Source organism: Glossina fuscipes, unplaced genomic scaffold (genome assembly GCF_014805625.2).
Source record: "Glossina fuscipes isolate IAEA_lab_2018 unplaced genomic scaffold, Yale_Gfus_2 122, whole genome shotgun sequence".
Taxonomy (NCBI): domain Eukaryota; kingdom Metazoa; phylum Arthropoda; class Insecta; order Diptera; family Glossinidae; genus Glossina; species Glossina fuscipes.
In genome coordinates this window covers 879,583-906,749 of record NW_023998465.1, presented here as the reverse complement: position 1 = coordinate 906,749, position 27,167 = coordinate 879,583, and the positions used below count along the sequence as shown (strand labels likewise).

At 33.8% G+C, this 27,167-nt stretch overlaps 2 protein-coding genes and 1 long non-coding RNA gene across 5 annotated transcripts in view; 2 read left to right on the top strand and 1 right to left on the bottom strand.

Annotated features, from left to right (window-relative positions):
• Positions 1-305: 305 nt before the first annotated feature.
• LOC119640679 (uridine diphosphate glucose pyrophosphatase NUDT14-like) lies at positions 306-651 on the top strand (the record flags this gene model as incomplete). The annotated part of the gene is made up of 2 exons (XM_038038870.1): positions 306-454; positions 495-651. Coding segments are annotated over 2 exons (306 nt in total), but the record flags the coding sequence as incomplete, so codon positions are not given.
• A 2,130-nt stretch (positions 652-2,781) lies between these two features.
• Positions 2,782-5,546, bottom strand: LOC119640682. Of its 3 annotated transcripts, none has more exons than XR_005247701.1 (4): positions 5,181-5,546; positions 4,602-4,970; positions 4,158-4,542; positions 2,782-4,092 (listed from the first exon to the last, which is right to left on the bottom strand). It is a non-coding gene; the product is annotated as an uncharacterized LOC119640682 (long non-coding RNA). The 3 variants fall into 3 exon arrangements; XR_005247702.1 differs by having other exon boundaries at positions 4,602-4,760; XR_005247700.1 differs by lacking the exon at positions 5,181-5,546 and having other exon boundaries at positions 4,602-5,165.
• A 4,282-nt stretch (positions 5,547-9,828) lies between these two features.
• The window catches only part of LOC119640678, an 83,129-nt gene continuing 65,790 nt past the window's right edge, over positions 9,829-27,167 (top strand). Inside the window, exon 1 of the mRNA XM_038038869.1 lies at positions 9,829-9,935. The gene's annotated coding sequence lies outside the window, so the exon portion shown is untranslated. The remainder of the gene's footprint in view (positions 9,936-27,167) is intronic.

Genomic DNA, 27,167 nt, shown 5'->3' with positions numbered 1-27,167 from the left:
TCAAAGCGTAAAGGAAAAATATTTCTTTTACTTTGAATTCACTCACTTTCTTCTCAAAGTATATTATAAATTCACACACTATAAGGCAGAATAGCCACGAAATTCAACAAAAACTTAAAATATTAATTGCCGAAACAAAATATATACGACTATACCGCGCGACAGAGTTGCAAGACTTGTACGTAATAAATAAAAACCCCGCTAAATATACATAATAATGATACATAACATGCATACATAATCCATAAAAAAAACATAAATAAATAAAAATTGCTGCTATGCCAGTGTGCTGACTTATTCATAAATTTCCAATAAATTTGGGTATTACTATTGAAATGTGTGCTGGCATTGTGGATAAAAATAAGTCAAGAGGCGAAATTGCCCGTGAAGAGATATTGGAGGAGGATCTTGAAGAAGTTGATCTACAGGTACAGGAAGTCTTACAGGTAAAATCAACTAATCTTCATTATTGTGTCAAAATCAATTATATTCATATATAGATCTGGGGTGGGTACGCAAGGCTCTAAACAGATTATGTATTATTGTGAAGTGACTGACGATCAGAAAAAGTTTCTTGGCGGTGGAACTGTGGATGAGATAATTGATGTAGTCGAATATTCTGTGGAGGAAGCTCGTGAGATGGTAAATTGAAAACATAACATAACCTGGGTCATAGCTACAAATGTCCATCGGAACGAACTATTGGTGCGTCGATTAGCGAAAACTGATTGAATAAAAAGCTACCCTCGTGCTCCTTTAAGAGAAGAGTGCTTCCAAATTCAATGCATGTTTTACTAAGAAAGCTTATGCTAGGGCGATAATATGTCGCAAATATGTCGCAAATATGTCGCTGCCGTTACTAAGAGTTCTCCTATATTACAAAGAAGCGGATAACTTGTACAAACCTTCATCATTCATTCATTGTGTGCGCATAAACGACTACAGAAATAGAAGTTTTCAGCGATTCTGAAGACTTATTTTGATTGATTAATGATAACAATGATGAAAATGCTAGGAAAGCGTCAGGGACATGTCTAGTAATTAATGTTTTACTCAACAAGCGCCAAACGATTTGTTAATTAATCATTTTAAACTAAATACTTTGAATGATTCATTAATTATTCAGATTTATTTGAATTTATAAACTTTTTTTTTTTTATTCCCTAAACTTATTTATGCTCGTAACTTTAGCTTATAAGTTTATTATTATAAATATAATAAAAAGTGAAGTCTAAACAATAAAGCACAGACGTTATGAATATCGTTATGTTTTCTACTGATCCCCAAATTTAATTAATAATGACCTTTTATTTTTGTATTCACCGTTATATTCGTGTGGTTTTTGATAAAATTGGATGCTTTGTTCCTTTATATAGCGCCTTATCTTGAAACCTATTGGCATGGTATGAAAACATTTGGCAATTTTTATACAAATTATTTAAAAATAAGAAACGCTTACTTTTAGATGTTAGCAATTTTTATACAAACACATTTTCAATTATTGAGAAGTGTAAACAAATGTGGACACTTATTCTCACATGTTTCGAATTATTGCGAATCGTAGACGCTTACTTTCAGTTTGGTGACAACTTTTTATACGTTTCAGAAATTCTGAAAAATTGAAAAACACAACCCAAGTGAAACAATTGAAGGAAAGTGCGTACATTTCGTTTATTTAAAACAAATAAGAAATTCTGAAAAATTTAGAAAACTTAACAAGAACAAATAAGAAATTCTATCGATTAAAATTTTGGATTTAAAAGAAGAAAAGAAATGTATATATCCTAAATAGTTATTAATATTCATAGAACAGCAAATGTAAGCCATTAAATCGACTATTTATACATTTTTCTTAGTGAAGTGAATTTATTTCGATTTATTATTTATTACTTATTGCTTTTCTCTTTTCTTTCTTTCAGATCCATTCAAATTCCGAAAGGCAGCATTCCAAAAACAAGGAAAAACCTATTAATCTACTCATACAACTACAATAGTTTTCAACAGAACTACACCTTTACTGCGGTAAGTGCATTTATTTTCTTATTTGCTGATATCTAATTGCTCCAACACAATAAAAGGTAAAAAACTTAAATTTTGAACGTTACACAAATGATGTCCTGATTGCGTCGTATTAAAGTTGCAATTTGTTGTAGTATAGTTGCAATAGGCACGATAAAACTCTAAGACCGATTTCGATTTATCTATAAATTCATTGGACGCTTATTCTCACCTTTTTCGAATTATTGAGAATATATACGCTTATTCTCGTATGTGGCCTAATTTTTATACGCTTATTCTCGTATGTGGCCAAATTTTTATACAAATACTTGAACAATGTGATGTCCATTTACATAAACTCAATTCTTTTCGAATATCAAGAACGTAATGCATAATAAACAATTTACCAAATTTCTATTGCAACTAGCAAAATCTAGCTCCACTACCACAGAATATATATACTTTGTGGTACTATCGATACATACTCATTTCAAAAGAAAAGAAATTATAAAAATGATACATTATTATTATAAGAACATTGCAAACAAAGCAAAATTTATATATAAAATCTGTTGAATAATATATAAATACATTAATATTATAATTTATTATTATTATTATAAAATAATAATATTATAGTAAAAAAGGTATATCCTTTATATTCGTTAACAATTTTCTTTAAAATATGTCCTAATCTTAATATAAACACAGTAAGCCATTTGAAAATGGCATTCTCATGAAAATTGACTTTTCGTCAATATGAATTTACTCTATTCGAATAAGGATTTAAACTTAAGCTACATGAGTAACTACGTTAAGAAATATTCTTGAATATGATTTCTAAGTTTATTTCGCGTGTAGCGATAATATTATATGAAATGTGGAAACGCTTCTAATAGATTATCGTGATTGCTTGGTACAGACTTTCTAAATTGGCTTATTTTGCTATTTGTTATTATAACAATTACATTATGAAAATAATCTTTCGATTGGTGGATACGCATTCAGGGCAATCCAAAGAATCGAATGGATCCAGTCCCGGGGTTTTTTTAAATTGTTGCTGAGTGAAAAAGTACGCATTCGTTATGTGACGATTTTCCATGATATCGTCCTTAATTAGAAATGCAGAAGCCGAAGCGGAAAACTTCGCCGCTCGATTAATTTGGTCATTTCACAATAAAAGCGATATGACAAAGCGTTTTGATTTTACCTCCGCATATTGCGATTGTGGTGTAGTTTAGTAATTATGCTCCAGGGATTCCGGGTAGCTTTTAAAAGAAGCGTTCGTCTAAACATTTGCGATTCAAATTCTCGAAATCGTAAAATATGCCAAGACAACTCCTCCAACTATTTAGTCCAGATTCTGAGTTTGCCCTTTTCCTTGTCTCTTCTTCGTCCGTTAAAATCCTTCAAGTAAGCAAACATGCTCTTCTATCATATTCGCAAATAGTGATGAGCCAACCCATAAGGGTACTAAGTTTTCAAAAATATTTAAATTCGGAAATATTGTTCTCAATACCTTTTAATTGAGCAGAAGTGGAATGGATTTTACCAACAGACAGTCAGGATTAATACTTTATTTTCCATTTTGTAGAACGTGCAAGTGGGATTTTAATGTTCACCAAGTATTTTCATCAAAATGAAATAATTATTTGCTTCAATATATTATCAGATACCTAACACATCTACGTGCTCAAGATAATCGATATCCAATATTTGGGCCAAGGTAGTCCTTGTTGTTTATTAAATCGAAATTAAATGTCTTTATTTTTAACTATTGTTGGTCGGTACGTGAATTTATTGCCAAAATTCGTTCCTTAATTTTTGAAGGCATACAACCGTCAGCCAGTTGACGATTTAATTCTCTACATTTTAACAATTGCTCTAAATTATCTTCCAACAATTCCTTGGACTCTAGTGTAGACCGGTTTTTATGAAACGCCTATATTTATGAGATGTCTATATGGGCATATGTTAAGTGTTCTAAACGATTTTTGCTTCGTTCTTTCAGCATTGCATATAATTGCATTTTTGTAAGCGCTTTAAAGTGACAATGCAATTACTTAAGCGCACTCCCACTACCAAATCATATGGCTAAAGTCAATTAAAGATAGCATTAGCGTTTCATTGGATTTACAATATTTCTAAGTCCTCCATACCTGGCTCATGGATATTCCTCTAGAATTTCCTCCTTTAATCCTTTGTTCCTCCTCCTTTATAATATTTCATTTTGTTTTGCCTAGAACTTTGGTAAGGTAGCTTCTACCAATTCTTGTTGTACTTTCAGGTGTTCCTCCCAAAATTTTTGTTCGCGGTCATTTCTTTCTTTAATAAGTGTTGCCAGTTTTTTTACAGAATTACAAATTCCTTTTTGATGCTATTTATGTTATGCATGTGATGTATCTGTGATGTGTTATTTCACTCTAAAGCCGTATCCTTTATCTCTTGTTTCATTTTATCTATTTCTAGGGTGGTGTGCAATCGTTCTTGCATGGTATTAGTTTTTGACCAATTGTTCATCGGTTCCATAGCATCCTTGACGCACTACGAAGGATAATTAAATACTTATTAAAAATGAAAACAAAATACAAATAACATTTTACCGCTATGAGATCTTCCACGTTAATAGATGGGACACTTGGCGGAACCTTAACAGCAATTGCTCCAAATGTCGCTAAAGTTCCTTTATTAAACCTTGCCATTTTATTATAATTTTTTAAAGTGCGGCAAGATTTCACCCTTGCGGGCCTGGCATCTCTACACTATTTAAAACAAATAAAAATTATAATGGCCCAGTACATACTACACACCACCCTGGAGTGATTCGTACAATATCTTTTAAAGACAGTCTAACACGGCAAGTTATTGGAAAAGTGTTCCGATTCGAGCCGCTTTCAATAGCGCCGTTGTTTGGGTCGAAACACGCCGATGTGCCAGATTTCATCAGATCAGAACATTTCAACAATTGCTGGCTGTAAGTTAAACGTAAGAAAACTAAACAGACAGGCGAACAGACAGATGGATAGATAAGTTTAACACGATTCAAAAAGTGATTCTGAATGGATCGGGGTAATGAAAGATAGGTCAATCTCCAGTCCTCGGTGTCCGCGCTAACTAAATGTATCCCACATTTGGTGTAGGACAATAGAAATTATACTGTTTGTACAGTTTCTTATACTTACATTTTTCCAGTTTTGTTTATTTATGATGGGGCTTGTTATCGAGTTTAAATTTCCAGCCAGTTCCTCCCACAGCTTTTTCAACTGCTCTGGATTGGGTGTTTATCAACAAACGCTAAATATTCCGTTCCGGGCCAGTTGTAGACACTCATATTTTTAAACCAGTTTAAACGTGAATGCGCAAAGCAAATAATTAATAACTTGGAGCATGAAGCGAGTGCATTTACTCAAAGAGAACGAAATACCAGGCACAACGATGTACATAGATGTTCCAATATTTTATTCAAAATTGAGATTAGGAGAATGGCAGGGACTCTTGATATAGATAACGCTTTGATATGGATAACGCTGTTATTTATTTGTTTATTTATTTATTCCACTTATACAAGAAACTCAACTAAAAATTTTGACAGTCGAGTTCAATTGATTCTTAAGGTAAATCTTAAATTAATTAATATTAAAACTTCGCATAAGTACAATAAAACAAATAAGAAGGAAAAAAAAGAAGAAAGCATGTACACAACTACCATAGAGCCACACCCACAACCCCTAAACCATCGCAAACGTGCATAAGCTTGACAACCGATAATAAATAACAACAATTCATTTTCGAATCGTAACGACCTTTTAAAGTTAAGAACAAGTTTAAGTACGACATAGGTAAATTACGCGCTTGCTTTAATGGACTTTAAAGAGTCCGATAATGAGAATAAGCGATAGACATCATTTAGGTTCTTACAAACTACTCTGCGCTCATAATTATATTTACTTTGACTAAGCTTAATTAAGGTAAAGTGCCTAGACAAGCGCTTGGGGACATTAACGCTTATTTCACCAAGCAACGCAGGCGAGTCAATAGAACCATTTATTACTTTGATTACGAAGGAAACGCCAAGAACAAATGTTTTTCAAGAGACGGTAAGGACAACAGAAGCAACCTGTTTTCATAGGGGGAAAGAGAGGTAATCAGATCCCAACCCAAATCCCTAAGGGCAAACAGCAAGAATTGCTTTTGAGGTAGACCACACAACAGAGGCATACCCAAGTATAGGTCTAACCAAACAGATGTACAGCCTTTTAGTAATGTAAGGATCATCAAGCGCTTTGAACCACCTCTTTATAAAACCAAGCGCAGACCTAGCTTTGCTTAACGAGAGCTCGATATGCAAATTAAAACGGTAAATCTATGGTCAAATAGAACGCCTAAATCTAAGAACGTATCGACGCCCTCCAACTTATGCGAATCAATGAGTTACTGAGTAATGAATGACTTTCTTCTTCTTACATTTATTTAGATTTAGTTTCAGAAGATTCAAAGAGCACCATGCAACCAAATTATTCAAGTCAGTTTGAAGGTGATATGATTGCGAATCTAAAGAGCAGGAAGAACACAGTTTCACATCATCAGCGTACATTAAGATCTCACTAGAATTAATCACAGATGAGAGATCATTAATGTAGGGACTAAATAAAATGGGACCTAAGTGGCTGCCTTGAGGTACGCCAGACGTCACGGGGAATTCATCCGAGGTGATAAAGTTAAACAGAACCCTGAAGGACCTATTGTCCAGATAAGAGCTTGTCCATTTCACTAAATAGAACGGGAATTTAAAGATAAGTAAGTTAGGGTTAACCAAATCAAACTCTTTGCTTAAATCAGTGTAAATAACATCTGTGCGAGAGCCACTAGAAAAAGCCTTGAAAACATGACAGGTAAACTCTAACAAGTTGATGACCGTAGATCTTTCTTTCCGAAAGCCATGCTAGTGTGAAGAAATATACGAATTAATGGTAAATACCAAATGCTGAGTCACAATTCGTTCAAACAGCTTAGGCAAGACACTCAACATGGCTATGTCTCTGTATTTCTCAACAAGTTGTCTACTTCCACTTTTGTGAATGAGAATAAGGAAACCAAGGGAAAACACCTAAATTCAAAGACCGATTAAAAATCTTAGAGATAACACCATATAACTCCACAGCGCAAGATTTAAATACACATGATGGAATTCCATCAGGTCCTGGCGCACAACTATATTTTAGAGAGCTCAAGCCTTTAAAAACATCATCTTCAGCAATTAGGAATTGAAAACAACTTAGTTATAGGGTGTGGGTAGTTTGCGGATAAATCGGAATTAGCAGTCGAAAAGTTTCGACGGAAGTACTCAGCGAACAGATTTGAGATTTCAAGATCATCCGAGGAGTCAGACCCATTAAAAGAATTTAATTTGTAAATTAGCATTCGTTTGTATCCTTGCTCTTTAATTCTCAAAATTTGTTTGGGCAAAGACTCTGTTAATAGTTTCTTCATATGATGTCATATTCTTTGAGACGTTTGCAAAGCAAGAAAACGTACAATGCTGTGGTTTTAAGTGAATATGGACTATTGTATCAAAATAAGTGCGCAGCAGACATAATTTGCTTTCGTTTCATCGTTTATTTTAAAGAATTTATGATTTATAAATTTTATGCTTGCCAAATGCTTTAAGGCATTAAGGCATTTTTTTATTATTAACAAGTAGGAAAATTAAATTTGCTCGGGACTGGCCAAAAATTTGCATACTTTATGGATTTTATGAAGCTTGTTTCTACGCGTTATAAAGTTATTAAAAAAACATTTAAATTTTTGATGCACAATAATTTTGGATATGCCTGGTCAGTTTTTTTTCATTCTTGTGCACAAATGCTACAACATCGCCCATAGGATACGCGATCAAAGTAGTAGTTTATGAGTAATGTGCAAAAAGTCAAATTTTTTACTTCATTTAAAAAGCAAAAGTGTTCTTAGTTTACGTGGTGTTGCGGGCGAGTCTTTACAGCTATTTGGCCGATTTTCATTACCAACTTGCGTGCAAGAATTTCCAATGCTTCTGCCAATTTGAAGTCGATAGCTTTATTTTTGCGGCAAAGAGAATATTTACAACAGACATTACACCGAACAGGATTCGGCAGGATGAGTGAGTTGCCAGTCGAGATTCTTGGCTTTCTGCCACTCAGGCGGTCAATGATATAACATATATTGATTCCGTAACTCATGCGCAATATAGAAAATTGGATAAAATATGCCAAGAATAGATGTGTAAGCATATAAAATTAATAAATATATAGATAAAATAAGTGAATTAGATAAAGATAAATATTATGGTTACTACGAACATCTTTGGTCGTTTTTCGTACATACGCATTTACATGCGAATGCGAACGAAGTCTTACCAAGAAACCATTAGGCGACTCTTCGCCCACGCATATAATGACAGTGCAAGAATACAATTGGTTGCTAAATAAGATACACAAAAAGTCCCTAATAATCTCCTATTTTCAACTTTGAACAAAATGTTGGCCTATCTACGTATCTCGTTGTCTCTGATTTTCTATCATGGCCAAATTTTCTGAATTTGCCGAGAGGAATTTCTTTACTTGGTATTATTTATTCAGTTATTGCTGACACTGCTATTGTAAAATTTGGTTTTACTCTCAGAGATTAATTCAAATACTCTTTCGTTGCTATCGTTTGTCTGGCACGGTTATTTATATTTATGTTTTGCATTCTCTGAGAGGCGATTTCCTTCATTATAAACTATTCTACTTATACGCATCACCAAAGGATGACGGGTATATCCACTTTGTTAAACGTTTGCAATGCCTAGAAAAAAGCTTCAAAAACCCCACAAAGTGTACATATTTTTGATCAGCACCAAATTTTGGACGTAAAAGCAAAGCTATCGACTCAAAACTGGATAGTTTGGAAGTTCCTCCATCCAGGTTGGTATTGACAATGGGCCAAATCGGTCGAAGGACACGCCTATTATATCAAAGAAACTGAGACCGCCTCTGTTTTTTAAAAGGAGTAAAAGGTTAGTTGTTTGCTTATTACTCATAAACTATAGCATGTATAAAAATGGAAAAAATTGACATTATATAAATTCTTGGCCAGTTTCAATTTGGGAAATCACGGAAGCAGCCCATCTGTCCAACTTTATAGTATCTATCTTCCCACGTTCACAAAAAAGAAGACAATTCGTACAAATTTGAAAATGGCCCAATCGGGTAAAAAAACACGCCTACAATGCCCACAAATCTATATAACCAAAACAAAGTGTAGCTTTGCTTTTCAGCTTGTTTGCTTACAGAAACACGCTGTGAATTTTCAGAAAATTATTCTACAAGAATATCAAAAATCAGTCAGGCCAGCCAATATTGTGGAATATGCAAATTTATCTTTTTCTCTTCTTTCAATTTTGTGTCCAATGGTGAGGGGTATAGAAGATTCGGTCGTAACCGAATATCATTTTCTTACTTGTTATTTTTAACAATTGCTTACGTGAATATAAATCTAAACGTTCTTAAGATTTTTTCAGTCACCTTTTTCTCTTCAAATGAGCTATTTAGAATTTTGAACGCGACAGTTTGTAAATTTCTTGCCGCGAGAGTTTGCGCGAAATAATTTATACGTAAATATTTATAATATTAAGAAGAAAACTATTACCATACCATTAATAATTTCTTATAAAGGCTATGTGAAATTTTAATATCAAGGTATCTCTATGTTGTGATAAATCTGCATGTAAATAAAAAAAATATGTAAATAGATGTGTATTTATGTTAAAGAAAAGCTTTTTACTTTCAATATATAAATAAAAATGGGAATATATTAAAATCTATAAGCAAAAGAACGATAATACAAAAAATTAATAGTTGATATAAATAAAATAATGTGAGCGATTTATGCAAATCATATACACCATACCATAACAACGTGTAAGTTGCACTTTTGAGATGGGAAAAAATTGAAGAGGAGAAACTAGAGAAAATATTGAATTTATTTTAAGGAAAAGAAATTATGGTTTTAAAAAATTTGTTTGTTCAGAAAATTTTTGTAAAATTTTGGAATAGAAAAATGATTAATTACAGCTTTGTGTTTTTATTAGTTGAAAATCCGTATGTGTAAATATACATATGTATATTAAATTATTTAACACGAAAACCAGCTCCTGCTAAAGGAACATTTTTGAGGTTTGACGATTTAAATTAAAATGAATAAATAACACACCTAAAGACTGAAACATTTGTATATGTGCAAACTTATTGGAAACCAATGGTGTGGTTTTTTTAATAGTAAACGTCATATGCACAACAATACTCCGTTGGTATCTGTTTTAATTGTAGCTAATGTTCATTAAGAAATGACGAAATGGACAAAATTACACGATAATTTAAGCAAAGAGCTTAAAACTCAAATGTGCGAAAAAGCAAAACCGTTACTCGAAGAGTATCCTCAAGGTGCACGATATGTTTTTTTTAAAGGTCCATTACACTTATTTGAAGTTTAGTATAAAACTAATTAAATGAATTAATAAATTATAAAAAGTGGTTTAATATAATTAGGCGCCGCTTTTCTTCAAAAAAATTTTCATACATTTAGATGTGTTTATTGCAATTTTAGTCAGAGGATTTTTTTTTTTTTTTGATTTTGAAAAGTTACTTAAATTTCATACCACAGCACGTACATCTAAGGGATATATGTATTTGTTTTTTTTTTTAAATCGTGAGTAATTAATCCAATTTTCTTAATTGAAAAACACGAATATTCATTAAATTTGGAATTGACACCAACGGTACGATCAAACAACATAACAGAAAGTAAATCACGTTTCACATGTTTACGTATGTTGTATGAGGATCAAGGAAAAATGCGAAAGCATCTATTGATTTCAGTTTGAATTTAAAGAAATGCTAAAGAGGAAAATTGGAAGTACTCAGAAGCAAATAAAAAGCCTTTCAACCTTCGGGACTAGTTTTTATTACCGTCGTCTACCGTCGTCATTATGTCTTGTATACGTTGTCTTTGCCTAAGTAAACAAGGCAACACAAATTTTACAATACATTGCTGAATTGGGGTGTTTTTTATAAAGTTCTCAAGTAATAATGCTCTCCATAAACTTCTATTGAATGCAGTTTAGAGATAAATAAGATGCTTTAATATAATTGTCCTTCTAGACGAGAAGTCGACTATGCCAAGTTTTACCAACAGACAGTCAGGATTAATACTTTATTTTCCATTTTGTAGAACGTGCAACTGGGATTTTACCTTGAATGAGAATTTGGCCGATTTAGTCAGTTTGCAATGGCAACCTTCTTGCAAGAACTTCCAATTCTTTTTTGTCAATTTTAAAAATCCTATTTTACATTCACTCTGTAGAAGGGTATGTCGCTGTCAATAATCCAGAAGCGTTGTCAACTTTTTGATAAACTCTTTGTACGATCCATGCGTATTTAAAACGCTAAACACAAATGACTAGTTTTCGTTTCTTGAGCCACACACAATTCATAATCATTATCAATATTGAATCAGTTGAACCTGCCTCAGCTTAAAGAATATAAAGTGCCTAGAAAAGAGGTTAGAGACATTAAAACTTATCTCACCAAGTAACATGCACGAATCAATAGTATCGTTAATTAACTTAATTAAGAAGGAGACACAAAGAATGAATCTACGTTTCTCCAGTGACGGTCAGGATAACAGAGTCAACCTATTTTCATGATGATGAAAAGCGACCAGCGCCCAAACTTCCAAGGGCAAAAAGCAAGAATTAAGCTTAAGAGAAAAAATTGCATTAGGGACATCTAGTAGAAGTAATACATCAATCATCGTGACTATGGCTCAGGACGAAGTTGACAGAAAACTTTCATTGTTAACAAATAAAAGGATAATGGCGTATGTTAGAGTTTTAGCATCGTCAATTAATGAAAAATATAGAGAGGATGTACTTCGGGTGTTCATTTCTGTGATTGTGTGATATTCTTTTTTCATCTGCTCCGTCTAATTTAGTAGCGGGGTTAGATTTAGCTAAACGAATTGAGCCAAATTATGAACGCTATATCTTCGAACGACTTTTACTAGTAGAAATAAACATAGACAAAGCTTACGGAATAGATTAGAAGGACTAGACACATTTGCTAAATGATTGTAATAACGAAATGTCATGTCGACAAAAAACGCTTATTACACTAAAAACCAAGGAAAACTGACTGACTTTCAAAACAATGTGCATAGTAAAACTGAATTTATATAATCATGGGCATACGAGTTAGTGACAGAGGCAACAGCTTAAGAGACACCAATAAAGAAATCAATATCACGATATGGCTGAGCAGCCCAAGGTGAAGAATCACAAACCACTGCGCCATAAAAACGTCCTTCCAATCCGACTTTCTATATTTTTTTCGAAAGAAAATAAGGAGATTTTCATTGATTCACACAAGTTGGAGTCTCGAATTCAACCGTTTTCCCATAGTCGGTATATGCTAAACTACAAAATATTAAAAATTTAGTAAAAATAGTTCTGGTAAGACGAATTTGAATTTGTGTAGCTTGGGTAAAAGATATTTCCATATAGATTCATTAATTTATAATATTTTGAGTTTCCCAAATTTCTTGAAGAAGGTTTCCACGTCCAACCATGTTTTCATTCTTAACAGAGCTCTTTAAACACATCTTAAGCGAAAGGGTAGTTGAGTTTGCTCGTTAAATTCATATTTATGTTTGTGTTGGAGTGTGTTATGAGAATTAAGACAAAATATAGTAAAAATAGAACGTTTCCAGAATATTTTAATAAAATATTACGAACAAACCACCTCGTTACGTTAATTAGTTAAGATTTGCCTATATTAAGTAAGGCAATTTTCCAAGTCTCAGAAAAAAATTCTTGGAACAAAACTTAATATATTATATGCACATCGTTGGAAAGCTTTTTAATAGACGATTCAGGCTATGCTACTTTCATTTTTTCACAGTGTGTACAAATTTTTTTTTTTTTTCAAATATCATTTAATTTAAATAAAGAAATATTTCCTCTGAAACATTTTGTGAACACCTTCTCGAAAAGTTCTATTTTAACTATATTTTGACTTAAATCCCTCCGAGACTTCGCGTAGCAGAATTCTATTAACGGCTAAACAAAGCTTTGTAAAAGTGCTTGCTTTGTGCCTTTGGTCGTTATATTTAAATATAACTTCACACTCTAATTTAGTTAATTGGTCACCTCCCTACGTCGATGGCATATTCCTGAAGGTGCCTTTGAAATCATTTCGGTGCGACAAGATGTCCGTCACCTCAAAGGTTATTCAAGCTAGTCGATTTGGCACTAATTTATTTATGCCATATGTTAATGATCTTTCATCACCAAATAAATTTTCTCCTATTCTTATGTACACAGCTGCCGTCGAACTATTTTCGCCCTTTAGTAATGTCTCCTTCAAGCTGATTTACATAGTTTAGTGTATTAGTGCTCATTTAATTCTTTGATAATAACACAAAATAAATGTAAAAAGCTGACATTTTTAGGACGAAACTACTTCTTAACGGAATAATTTCTTGATTCACACCGTTTGGAGGATGTGGACTCTTTTACTTGTGGCACAATCTTTGAATAAACCTAGATTGATGTTATTCTTTATTGGACGCTAGTGGAGTGACTTTGATGACTCGTATGTAACGAAAAGGGTTATTACTATCTGTATTACCTCAACTGCATGGTCATCTTCATATCGTGGCCAAGTTAATAGAATCTTTTCTGTTTGAATTTTTGCAAGAGCAGTTTCTGCTCTTTGCGCTAAGAAACATAGTTTGTGATACACGACTCCCCCGACCACCGTATGACAATAAGTATCTATGCTGTCAAGCAAAAAATGTAGAATGGTTTTGTGCACTACCTTCTTGATAAAGTTGATAAATAGTGTCGTTGATTTGCTTGTTTTGTTAAATGGGATCAATTTTAATATTTCTATCTGCATGTCAAGAAATTTTCTTTTCATAAAATTTAGCCATTAAAAGTTACACTATACACTTTTCAACCCATTTAGAGTACTGTGTGAAAATTTAAATAAGGTTTATCTCTTTTCAACTATGTTGGATTCCGTAGTTTCCATTGAAACTACTTTATTTAATACCTGTGTATTGCCGACGTCGTCTTTAAGCTAATTTTAAATTGTTATAATCGAGCTACTGTCCGCCAACATACTAGGCAATGTTGCTAGATTTCTGCTAAGCTTTATGTTATCACCATTTAATTGTTTAATTGGTGCCTATCAACGAATAGGTTGATGTAGGCCTTTTTTTTAGTTTATTTTTATTATACGTATTAATTTCGTAGTTTTAAAATTTCTTCTACTTAATTAAATTAAGCCTATAACTTTAATAATTGTGTGATTCAACTGAAGTTGTACTGCAGCTGAATTCTGTATATAAAAATACATAAATAAATAAATGAGCCGAATTGAAATATTGGCATTTCATCCAATACAACTTCTAATATACAGTGCAATGGTCATTTTAGTTGCAACTCCATGTGATAGTAAACGTATGTGTGCATTCGTATTACGAAATAAAGGAATCGTTTCCGACAGATTTAAAAAAAAAGTATAGAGGAATAAACAGGCTTTTTTAAACTTCTAGTTTTAACATAATGTATTGAATAATGTTTAGATAACTAAGGTAATACATTATGGAGTAGGAATAAAAATTTAAATTATTACACATTAATATTGTTACGGTAATTCCAAATCCAGTTCATTCCAATTAATTGATTTTCCGAAATAATAAATTCCCTAGAGAGGGAAAACCCAAGTTCACAATCGCGGTGCGTCATGCAGCTGCCGGCCGACGAAAACGATTAGCGGAAAAGCAGGTTAACGGATTAAAAATTAAGCCATGAATTTAGGTAATAGTAGTATGCTTGTAAAAATGTATATAAATAGACTAATTGCGGAAGGCAGGGTCAGACGAAAAAGAATATTAGAGTTGAGAAGTTAAAAATATTGCCAAAGTAGAATGTAAATACTCCTACCCTTAAATAAATTGATTGCAAATAAAAGAGTACTGTAGTGAAAGCGTCCAAGTGTGTTTCTCTTAAAAAGGATATCCACTGCTGCTTAAATTGCTTTGCCAAGGCTTTTTATATGCTTTCATTTCTACGCCCTTGGTGTGTAATTTACTAACGTCAATTTCTCCTCTCCGATATGTCGTTCTCATCCATTATTCCACCTCAACCTCAACAATAGACAAAATCATGTAAAAAAGTCAAAATAACGTTAACCAAACCTTCATGTTATTATATCTATCTTGTGTTATACCTTTAATTTGAAATAAAAGTAAAATAGTCACAACAGTTTTATTTATTTTAGATATAAGCTCATTCTTGTTTTAGACTAACTGGATTTCCGTAACTATTTAATTTGGCAGCACCAATTTGTAGCCCTTTACCATCACATAAATCCGCCCTTATTTTACCAATAACGCGAATAATCTAGTAAGATAATGTCATTGAGAGTTGGAGCAACCCAACGATTTAGCATAATTGCAAATCGAAAATTGCAATGATGTTATATCGCACGACCTTTGTGATAAGCTAACCTACTCCTTTTTGGAGATAACATAATCATTGAAAAATTGATTTGTGCACGAAATATATTGCATGTTGCACCACATATTATCCAAGTGGAAATCATCTAATTTTTGACGTAAAAACAAAAAAGCTTTCCTCTGGAGGTTGTCGTTCCATCTTAGCATCTAGCATCTTAGTTAAATTTCATGACTTGCCCCTTATTCAATCAATTCCACCTAAAAGCAAAAAACTCATCGGTGACCATTTTCTGTATAGGACTTGGTGCTTATGCTGTAGGCTAAAAATTAAGATTAATCAATTGCTCAATGTCTTTTTTTTAGTCTAGTCTTGAGAACCTAAGTTTAGCTTTCGATTCTAAAGACTTAGCAATGCTTTTTCATTGGAAGTCCTTGTAGGCAATGACAGAGTATCGTCTTTCGGCAATTCGGCAGCAATATTGGGTCATTGAAGCTCTAAACAGTTTGGCAACACTGTCGCGCGGAAGTGAATTGAAAGTAAAAGAAGTATTTTTTCTTTACACTTTGATTCAGTGGATTTGTGCAAACATAAATTTGAGCTCTGATATAAATCTTTTTTTTTTTTGTTTTTTTTTCACACTTTTTCTCTGTTTATTTTTTTGGTGTTTGTAGTTTGTTTTGCCTTTGATCTCCTGTTACAGTGTCAACGTAACAGAGAAGTTTTGCTCAAATTGGTTGATAAATTTTTGTGTTGAGGAATTTTTGCAATTTGTTCTGTCTGTTCTTCATAACCCACTTCTGTCTTTTACACTGGACATGGGGTGTTTACATACACCTTGTCGAGCGAAAACGGGCCCGGAATCTGAAAGGTTCGTTTCGTGTTGGCTTTGCGATCGCTTTGGCCATGCAAAGTGTGCCGGTATTATCGGCCGTGCTGCTGATGCAGTCGTTGACCCCCCGAAGGAATTGCGATGGTCGTGTCCTGACTGTAGGAAGCGGGTCATAGACTTCTACAAATTGTTCACGGAGACGAGAAATAGTTTCTCTGAATTGAGTGAAAATCTCGGCTCCTTGTGGGAAAGTTTCGGATTATTAAGACTATGTTTGATGAGTGTCGTTTTATTGAGCATTCCTCTTCTTCCCAAGCTAGTAATATCACAACTCGTAGCGCAGCGTGTGGGACGTCACCTCTAATTCCTCCTAAGTGCGATTCGTTGGTGCAAGTTAGCGCTTCCATAATGTCCCCAAAGAATGTCAGCCTTCCTGATATGACTGATTCGGTCTGTAACAAGAGAGTTACAAATAAGCCGGTAATTCCGTCTGGTTTAAGCTGTGCTGAAGTGGTAAGTGTATCGCCTCCTAGTGGCATCACTCACTCAACGCAGGCGTCATCGCCTAAAACTAATAATGAGCAATATAAATCATCCTCTCCCCCCGGTTGTTCGAGTGTGAACGGTGTTCACCAAACTGGGCATGTCACATAAACTGCCCCATTGGTAACCCCATCTATATTCTCCCGAACTCAAAACTCCCCAGTCGTGAACCCTACTGCTCCTAGTAGTAATGACATTTGCTTGACGACAATTCCTCCCAGAAAAGCAATATTTGTGTCAAGAATGGCACCCGATACATCTATGGATAAAATAAAAAGTTATCTGGCGGTGATGGTCCCATCAGTCAAACTAAAGCGAGTATTTTTAAATTGGCTCCGCCTCAATCTAGAGCAATCGCTTTTTTTAAAATTCTAGCTCCGACTGAGAACATTAGACAAACCATGGTGGCCAGTTCGACCCTTAATAAAGGAATTTATCTCTCGCGATCGTCCCCGTAATACTAAGCCAGTAGTCCTGTCGCCTTCAAAAAACTAAATATTTCTTCAGGCTCACTATCTCTCATTTATCGAAATGTTAGGGGTCTAAATTCAAAAATTCATTCTACCTTCGTAAATTCAGTAGGCACGGAGTTCTCCTATTGGGCCTTCACTGAAACCTGATCTACATTCGTCTGAACTTTTCTACAATTCTTTCCAGCTTTTCAGAAATGATAGATTGGATCGCATTGGTGGTGGTGTGTTAATTGCCATATCTTCATCATTTCCGTCTAAATCAAATGAATTTCCTACTACTCTTGACGTTGAATTTATCGCCATTCGAATGAAAATACTTAATAAACAACCATTTATAACCTGCTCCTGTATTCCCCCAAATTCTTATAACTCTGTATATCGGAAACAGGCCGCCCTCATTTGTGAAGTGGCCAAGCAGTCGTAACCCTCCGATTTGGTAGTTGCGTTGGGAGACTTCAATTTGCCTCAAGTCACTTGGTGTAACAGTGATAAATCTGGCTGTTTGATTCCTTTTTCAACATCTGATAGAGCTGTCGTGTTCTTTAGCGAATTATTTGATCATAATTTAGTTTTATACAACCCGATCCCGATCAAGCAGTCTACCTGCTTTGCCAATTTCCCTGAGATTAGTTTAATCGCTGTCCACTTTTTAGGTTACCTGAGGATCCTTATCATCCAGCAATGTGTATTTCCTTTCATCACCAACATGGTGGTTCGTAAAACTGTTTTAATGTTCCAAATCCAACTTTTTCAAATAAATATTACGATTTTCATAAAATCAATATTGTATTGCTAAAATATCACCTTTCACATATAAGGTTTAATTTCTCAACTGGAAGTATTGAAAGCTTATCGCCATCGTTCTACAATACATTAAATCTAGCTATTCCTGCATCTGTTCCGATCAAGCAGTGCCGAGCTCGAAGCAGGTATCCCCGGTGGTTTAATAGAACAATTAAATATTACAAGAACAGAAAAAACACGCTATTCAAAAAATATTTGAAAATTGGCTCTGCTCTTGACTATTTCGCTTACTCCGTGACATGGCATAGATTTAACTCCCTCAACCACCATTATTATTGTAGATACCTTCAGTTCATTAGATCCTCTCTGTGTGCTAATCCTAAATACGTTATTTAATTTGCTAACTCAAAAAGAAAAATTTGCACACATCCCTCGCATGTTTCTATTATTGGGTCTGATTCCTCGGATGATCTTGAAATCTCAAATCTGTTCGCTGAGTACTTCCGTCGAAACTTTTCGACTGCTAATTCCGATTTATCTGCAAACTACTCACACCCTATAACTAAGTTGGTTCCAATTCCTAATTGCTGAAGTAGATGTTTTTAAAGGCTTGAGCTCTCTAAAATATAGTTGTGCGCCAGGACCTGATGGAATTCCATCATGTGTATTTAAATCTTGCGCTGTGGAGTTATATGGTGTTATCTCTAAGATTTTTAACCGGTCTTTGAATTTAAGTGTTTTTCCCTTGGTTTCCTTATTCCCATTCATAAAAGTGGAAGTAGACAACTTGTTGAGAACTACAGAAGCATAGCCAAGTTGAGTGTCTTGCCTAAGCTGTTTGAACGAATTGTGACTCAGCATTTGGTATTTGCCCTTAATTCGTATATTTCTTCACACCAGCATGGCTTTCGGAAAGGGCGATCTACGGTAACCAATTTTCTAGACTTTACTTGTCATGTTTTCAAGGCTTTTTCTAATGGCTCTCGGACAGATGTAATATACACTGATTTAAGCAAAGCCTTTGATTTGGTTAACCATAACTTACTTATCTTTAAATTCCAAGCCTCTGGCTTCCCTTTCTATTTAGTGAAATGCACAATAGATCTCTCAGGGTTCTGTTTAACTTCATCACCTCGGCCCCTTTTTTTTTGTTTATACATTAATGATCTCTCATCAGTGATTAATTCCAGTCAGATCTTAATGTGCGCTGATGATGTGAAACTGTTTTCTTCTTCCTTTCTAGAATCGCAATCACATCAGCTTCAAAGTGATTTGAATAATTTGGTTGCATGGTGCTCTTTGAATCTTCTGAAACTAAATCTAAATATATGTCAGAAGCTTTCTTTCCCAAGAAGAAAGTCATTCATTACTCAGTATCGCATTGATTCGCATAAGTTGGAGGGCGTCGATACGTTCATAGACTTAGGCGTTCTATTTGACCATAGATTACGTTTTAACTTGAACATTGAGCTCTCGGTAAGCAAAGCTAGGTCCGCGCTTGATTTTATAAAGAGGTGGTTCAAAGAGCTTGATGATCTTTACATTACTAAAACGCATGTGTATGGTTAGACCTATACTTGGGTATGCCTCTGTTGTGTGGTCTACCTCAAAAGCAATTCTTGCTGTTTGCCCTTAGGGATTTGGGTTGGGATCTGATTACCTCTCTTTCTTCCTATGAAAACAGGTTGCTTCTGTTGCCCTTACCGTCTCTTGAAAAACATAGATTTGTTCTTGGCGTTTCCTTCGTAATCAAAGTAATAAATGGTGCTATTGACTCGCCTGCGTTGCTTGGTGAAATAAGCTTTAATGTCTCCAACCGCTTGTCTAGGCACTTTACCTTAATTAAGCTTAGTCAAAGTAAATATAATTATGAGCGCAGAGTAGTTTGTAAGAACCTAAATGATGTCTATCGCTTATTCTCATTATCGGACTCTTTAAAGTCCATTAAAGTAAGCGCGTAATCTACCTATGTCGTACTTAAACTAGTTCTTAACTTTAAAAGGTCGTTACGATTCGAAAATGAATTGTTGTTATTTATTATCGGTTGTCAAGCTTATGCACGTTTGCGATAGCTTAGGGGTTCAGTTGCAATTTGGTTCTGTACCTGTTGTGGGTGTGGCTCTATGCTAGTTGTGTATATGCTTTTTTTCTGTTTTTCTTTTTTTTCCTTCTTATTTGCTTTATTGTACTAATACTAAGTTTTAATATTAATTAATTTACGATTTACTTTACGAGTCAATTGAACTGGACTGTCAAAATTTTTAGTTGATGTTCTTGTATAAGTGGAACAAATAAATAAAGACTATTTTTGTCATAATCTCTAAATATATTCGATGTGTTTATTAAACATATCATGGATAACTTGCCCGTGACCGTTCATAGCCTAGCGGAACCGGAAGTAATATTTATGAACCATTTTGTTATAAATTAAAAGTCAGAACTTGGCAAATTAAGTGCTGTATTTGCAGTTTTATCCATTATTCAACATAAGTTTCCCAACGAGAACTTTTTGTTGCTTTAACGCTACACTCAATAAGATTCCTTTCTGGCAAATATATACCACCATTGACAGAGCGGTATGTGCTAAGATTTAATAACATTCTACTACTTGTTCGCTTAGATGGCCCAGTTGATGTCCAGTTTCAACGGGGAGAAAGTGTTCCCAACAGTTACGTGTTGCTAGTGTGAACAAATCATTTAATTTATTTATATTTATATCTTTACCCTTATATTCGCTGTCTTCTCCCAATAGTATTTCAGTAGGTTACTCAAGCCACTCAAACATGGTTGTAAGCATTTGTTGCGGAAAAACCCTTTTGCTATTTGATTGATCGTCGTTGACAATCATATAATAGATATAGACGTCGTTCGTATAAGTAAAGTTATCAGCTTACTGCCATAATAAAGGCTATAATAATAGCAAAAACCGTTAAAAATAACAGCAATAGCAGACGAGCATCAACGTCCACAACGACAACGGCAGCAAGTCAAGAGTAACAATCAATAACAACGAAAGTGGTGGTATCAGTGAAAACACAATAACGACAATAGCAATAACTACAAGAACATCGGCAATACAAATGGCGGGTTCAACAACAGTAACAATAATGCCAATCCCAACAATAGAAGGAAAAGCAACACCATTGTATCAAACCCTTAGCAGCAGTAATAGAAGCAATAAACATTCGCTTGGCCCTTTTATGTTCGTCTTACATTAATGATTTGGGTCCATTGCCAGCCACAGACCTCATCTAGAAACATTTGCGCGGTGAATTAGTTACGGCCTGGTCACAGGCAGTTAGTATACCTTTTGCAGAACCATAAGACCATCGGACCATAGTTTTATTCCACAGCAAAGCGCGACAAAAACCCTACTTATATACCTACAGTTGGCAACTTGTTTCATTCGTTTTCCAGGGGTTCTTATGGAAAATAAGCTTTTATTAGACAAAAACTCCTAATTTTTAATATTTTATGATGAAAAGTGGCCCGTACGATTGCTCTGATATAAAGGTTAATTGCATCAAATTTTTAGCAGATCGTTTTTCGGACACCATCACATAAAAGAATTCTCATAAAAAATTATCATTTCTTTGTTATGTACGCTTTTATTCTTGCTATGCTCATTTTCTTTTATGAATTGAATTGGGACGTATATTGAATTGCATGTTTGACTTCTTCACAAAACTTTTGTTACATTGCAACGTCTGGGTACATAGATGTTCGGACGGTCGACTTTTCCTTTGTTCTTTACAAGAGAGTAATGTTTCATATGTAACGGAACTTCGTTAATCAGTGCTTCTTTTCATAATTCTCCGTTCACACAATAGCGCAATTTAAATAAACAATTATGAAAAAAGAACAAAGTCCGAAATCCGCCTGTATAGCGTATCCGCCTGCAGAAGCAAATGGTATGCCTTTTTTGTTACCATGACAATAGCAATTTATTAATTAGCAAAACGCAAAAATTTAATTTTCATTCCCTGTGCCTCGAACAAGAATGTAACTATATAGACAATGAACGTAGAAGAAACTAAATAAAAAAAAATATATATATAGTTGAAATAGTTCACATGCTAACTTACAATTAAATAAATAAAATTACAATTATGTGCAACGCCTCATATGCGTTCATAGACGTGTAATAAAAACCAAAATTTGGAGAACCTTTGTGTTACGTTCGCTGATGATTACAATTTAACAAAAAAACTTTGGTTTTGTTTGAAGGAGACTCAATTTGTGCTGCATTATAACATAAACAATTATTACAACCGTCATTATGTTATTGGTTTTTCTCGCTCTACACCTGTGATGATCTTGAAATAACAATTGTTTTGTATTTAATATTAGGTATTATTTGCTCTAAACATCACAAAAACATAATTTTTCGTGAAAAATAAACTGAAAGACAATTATGAGGAGTGTTGTAGCATTTGATGGTAACATTGATAAGAATGTATTTTTGGATATAATAATATAATTATACGTTATCAGTTACAAACTTCATTTTACTGAAGAAATAAATATAAATAAAAATATATCTATAGCACTGTTTATTGAATCGATGAAGAGAGGGTTCGTGATGATAGGGTAAGTAAGCGAGTGTGTGCGTGAGTATAATAACGAATGGTGACCCAACGGCAGGTATATAAACATAGACTAACGGACTGCCAAACAACAGAGACATGCAATAGAACTGTTATTTGATGTCACATCGATAGTGCTCTTAACAGATTTTTTTTGTAAATGTAATTGAACTAGTCAGGCAAAACAAAGTGCTGACCCAGCTCTACGCGTTAAAACATATTGTTACGTTTTACATATTGTGGTGAAATAAAAGGCCGACGGTAATTTTTAGTTGTTTTATGTTTTTATGTAGTGCGTTGACATTTTGGACATTTTTTATCCTGAATATAAATATGTTGTTACATAAAATGTACTTTTGCAAATATACGTTTCTATCCAGCTCCTTTTGATTTTTATTTCATATCACTAAATTAGGTTTTTTAGTTTAATGCAACATTTGTTTACAACTCTTAGGAGATTTATTTATAAATCGCTTGTAATAAGTTGTGATTACAACCTTTTCTTGTTTCTTCTGGCCTTGTCCTTGCGAATATTCAACACACTTGCTCGTCTTCCACTAATACCCTTCTAATATATCCTTTTACAGACAATCTACCAACACTACATATTTGCAAAATATTCTAAATCTGGGCAAACAAAATGGAAATTTGACTTCTTTTCTTCGTGCAAAATGAAATTATGCTTCACAAAAACACAAACAACAGTTTCAGCATATGATCTCATTTTGTTTGCACTTGGAGTGTAAATGTCGGATAAATAGAAAGTAATTTTCTTCAAGGGTGTGAAGTTACATTTAAAGTTAACTACGAAGGCACAATTTTCGAAGTATCAAAAAAAAATTTGTTAAAACGGTACACTCGCGGAAAAATGAATGATTAAGGATTTACGAGATATTAATTTAATTGTTTTGCAGCTCTTGATATAGCCACAGTGGTTAAGTAAAGTTTCACTTTTTCTGTCTCATATTTGACGTAGTATAAACCTTTTTTAATACCAAATTTTAAGTAATTAAGATAAAGACATGTTTTGTTTATAAAGTTTTTCTTTCAAAATCTGAAGAGTTTTATTTCAACTGTATCTTGATTTAAATACTTTTGAGACTTCGATTTCGAAAACGATTTTTGGAAACTTGTGCATTCAGAGCGTTTATTTGTTTGAACGCACCAACATAGCAAAACGGTTTTAAGTTCTTACACGCAAATTGGTATTGAAAATCGGTTAAATGGTTGAATGACGCACTAAAAATATAACATAAGCTTACTTGTTAGTTTTAAACTAAACCGGATACAACCAGATAAAAACCATTTACATGTGTATTCTATAGATGATCCGATACTACCTGCAAAAAATGGAAAGATATACCATGCTGATATGCGTATCAGTCTTAGTAAATGAGAAATTTTAACGAGATTTTGTCATTGAATCCGTAAACCTAAAACAATGAGGTGGCTTTCCCGATAGTTTCTTTTCTTTTCAGAGGTTTAATTTCCAAACTCTATAAGCCTAATTATCTTGAAGGCCATTAGAAGCGCGAAGGCTTCCATAGTCCGGATACGTTTATTGCCTAGGACGTAGACATTTTGATTGCCTGGCGAAAGCATTTTTACTTTTGCATAAATTTTTTGTATTTAGTTTTTATATTTAACCCTGTTTGTATGCTTGTTGGAAACTTTTATCAATATTGCACGACACACTTAATAAGGGGGAATTATGAGATAAGTCATCCTGGGTTTATAAGTTTGGAGCATCAAGATGTATACTTAGCAATATAATCTCTCTGCAAAAAGTCAAAAAGTATTAATACAATTAGTTTTTAAGATAACCGACCGTCAGGGGCAGCAGAATAATGGGTGTTTGGAATAAATCGGTAAAGCGTAGTAACTAGAAGATATTGTTATGGAAATCACACTTCAGAACTAGTCGATTTTCTAAGTAACCAAATTCTCAAAAATGAAAATACAAATACGCATTTATAACGATTCACCAACATTTAGCAGAACAAATGTTCATAGCAAAAATATCGCAATAAAGTGCTGTAAAAAAAGAATATATAGAGTTGGTAGAGTTGATATTCAACCGAACGAAACCGGAAGCATTTTAAATATAAGTTCTTGTAAATAATTTGAAAATATACGAATATCTCTTGCATCTACGGGTCAAGGATTTCTGTCGGCTGGCTTTTTCTCTGCTCTTTACAAAATGAGTAGTATTAAGTATAATAAAGGAATTCCGTTAGTCAAAATTTCTTTCCATAGTCCTCCGCTCATTTAAAGAGAGACGTATGGGAAGAGAACAAAGTCCAAAGTCCATCTGTATAGCAGCTTTTGCATAAGCAAGTGACATATTTTTTTTTTTTTTGTGATCATCGGGACAAGAAGGAATACGGACGAGGTAAATTAATAGGGTCGGCAATTGTGAGCAAAGTGACAGTCTGATGCAGAATCTCGATTAAGTCAAGAATCTTTGAACGGAGAAATTAATTAACTTTTTCTAGTTAAAAAAATACCAGCTTTTACAAGAGAGGGAAGTGTTTAAGGAAAGGCCTCTGAAGTAAGCCAAAGGCATAACTACGGAATTTTCTGTTAACAACAGAAAGTGTAGTTTGCAAAACGAAAATTTTATATACTTATATATATATAAAAAAAAATAAAAAATTTGATTCCCATATACGAATATAGACCTAAATCTGTGAGTATTTTACAAAGGTTTTAAATGTGTTATATGAACATCAAGATATCGTCTTTAATGACAGTTTTGAAAAGAATAAATCAAAGAAAAAAGAAGTTAACACTCTGAAATGCATTTTTTTCGAGCCTTGCTTCTGTCGGACCTCGAAAAGGATGCAAGTGCAGCAATTTAGCAAAGAAAGCGCCATGCGAGGAAGGGAAGGAAGAAGAACATTACATCAAGTAATAAATGTGTTAAGAAGAGGAATTAATAAAATCAATTTAAACTAAAAAATATATATTTTATTTTATACTAGGCTTAAAAAATAAATAAATAAATACATAATAATAAATAAAAAAAAATGCATGTCCATTATGACGTTTATAAAGTAGAAGAATAGGAGGATTCGCAAAGGTGAGGTAAGTGAGTGTGTGTGTATGTGCATGTAATCATGGATGGCGTTAATTTTTTTTTTTTAATTGCAATTCTACTCGAATGAGTGGTCATATTGTTTTTGCCTTCATTTAATATGTTAGATAAGGAGATGACATTTACCGCCTGTTTTTTAAGCGTCTGATCTAACGGTTTGAACGCTACTTTCAGTCCCTATTATTAAAAATTTGGAACCCTCTGCAGTTTTCAATTGATATATGCAATCATTATTATTATTGATGTCGAAACCATTAAGCATTTTCTTATAGTCCTCTTTTTCATTTTATATTCCTCGATTTTACTTCTCCGCGAATATACAACCTCAAAATTGTTCTACCATATAAGCTGGCCTAAAATGTTGACAAGTATTGAATGCATTAACTACTCGAGTTGACGATAGTATGATGAGAATGTCAAAAGCTAGCCACAAAAACACGTTCCTATCAGAATATTTTTCGCAATGTTGTTAGGATAGTGGTTTGAAATGTGCAGATGACAAGCCTACTTTTAAAAGTACATGGTATATCTGGAATGTTGAAGTGGTTTGTGAGGCTCATCGCTTTTAATACACATTTTTGCAGGCATATGGTTAAGCTATTCAGCACCACAGTGCTTTTTATCGTTCTGACTTATGTTGTTGCATGTTAAATATGTTGTTGAAATTTTTTTCGTAGTTACGTGAATGTTCTTAACGGAAATGGTTAGATATGAAGCTTTTGCAAATTTCCTTGTCATGGAGAACAAAAACAAAGTCCAGCAAGTCGCGTTGATCAACCACGTTGCCTCTTTTTATCTGATATCTGCTAGATTTATAGTCAACGGGCGTTAAATATTGCAGTAGCAACTTCACGACGATTTGTCAGTCTTTGGCATCGTTGTGGTGAGAGACCGCAATCAAATTCAAATGCTTGCAACGGACCTTATCCCCTTATATGAACCTTCTTTGTCTTTCGGTCCCCACATCGGGAGTTATTTTTGTGTAGCAAAGAACTCTCTGTTAATCTGAACATATTGTTCCCTGTTGAGAAATAAAAAATTATATATATTCAAAAAGTAAAAGGTTGAAATCTGCAAACGAATAGACGCAGGTGCTAGGTTGATAGTAATGGCGGGTTTCATGCTTTAGCCCATAAACACTCCGCACACGATTACGGCTACCCGTGGTCTCCGCCGTCCCGTGGGAGACCCCGAAGTTGGATCCCCTCTAATCTACTTTCGTCCCAAAAACAGACAAAATGTAATTTGATGCATTTCTATATTTATCTTCTAACAAAAAAAGTTCATTATAGAAGCGCTTTGATAAAATTATTATTGTTGTACTTGCTTCATGTACAAAACAAAATATTTCTTAAAT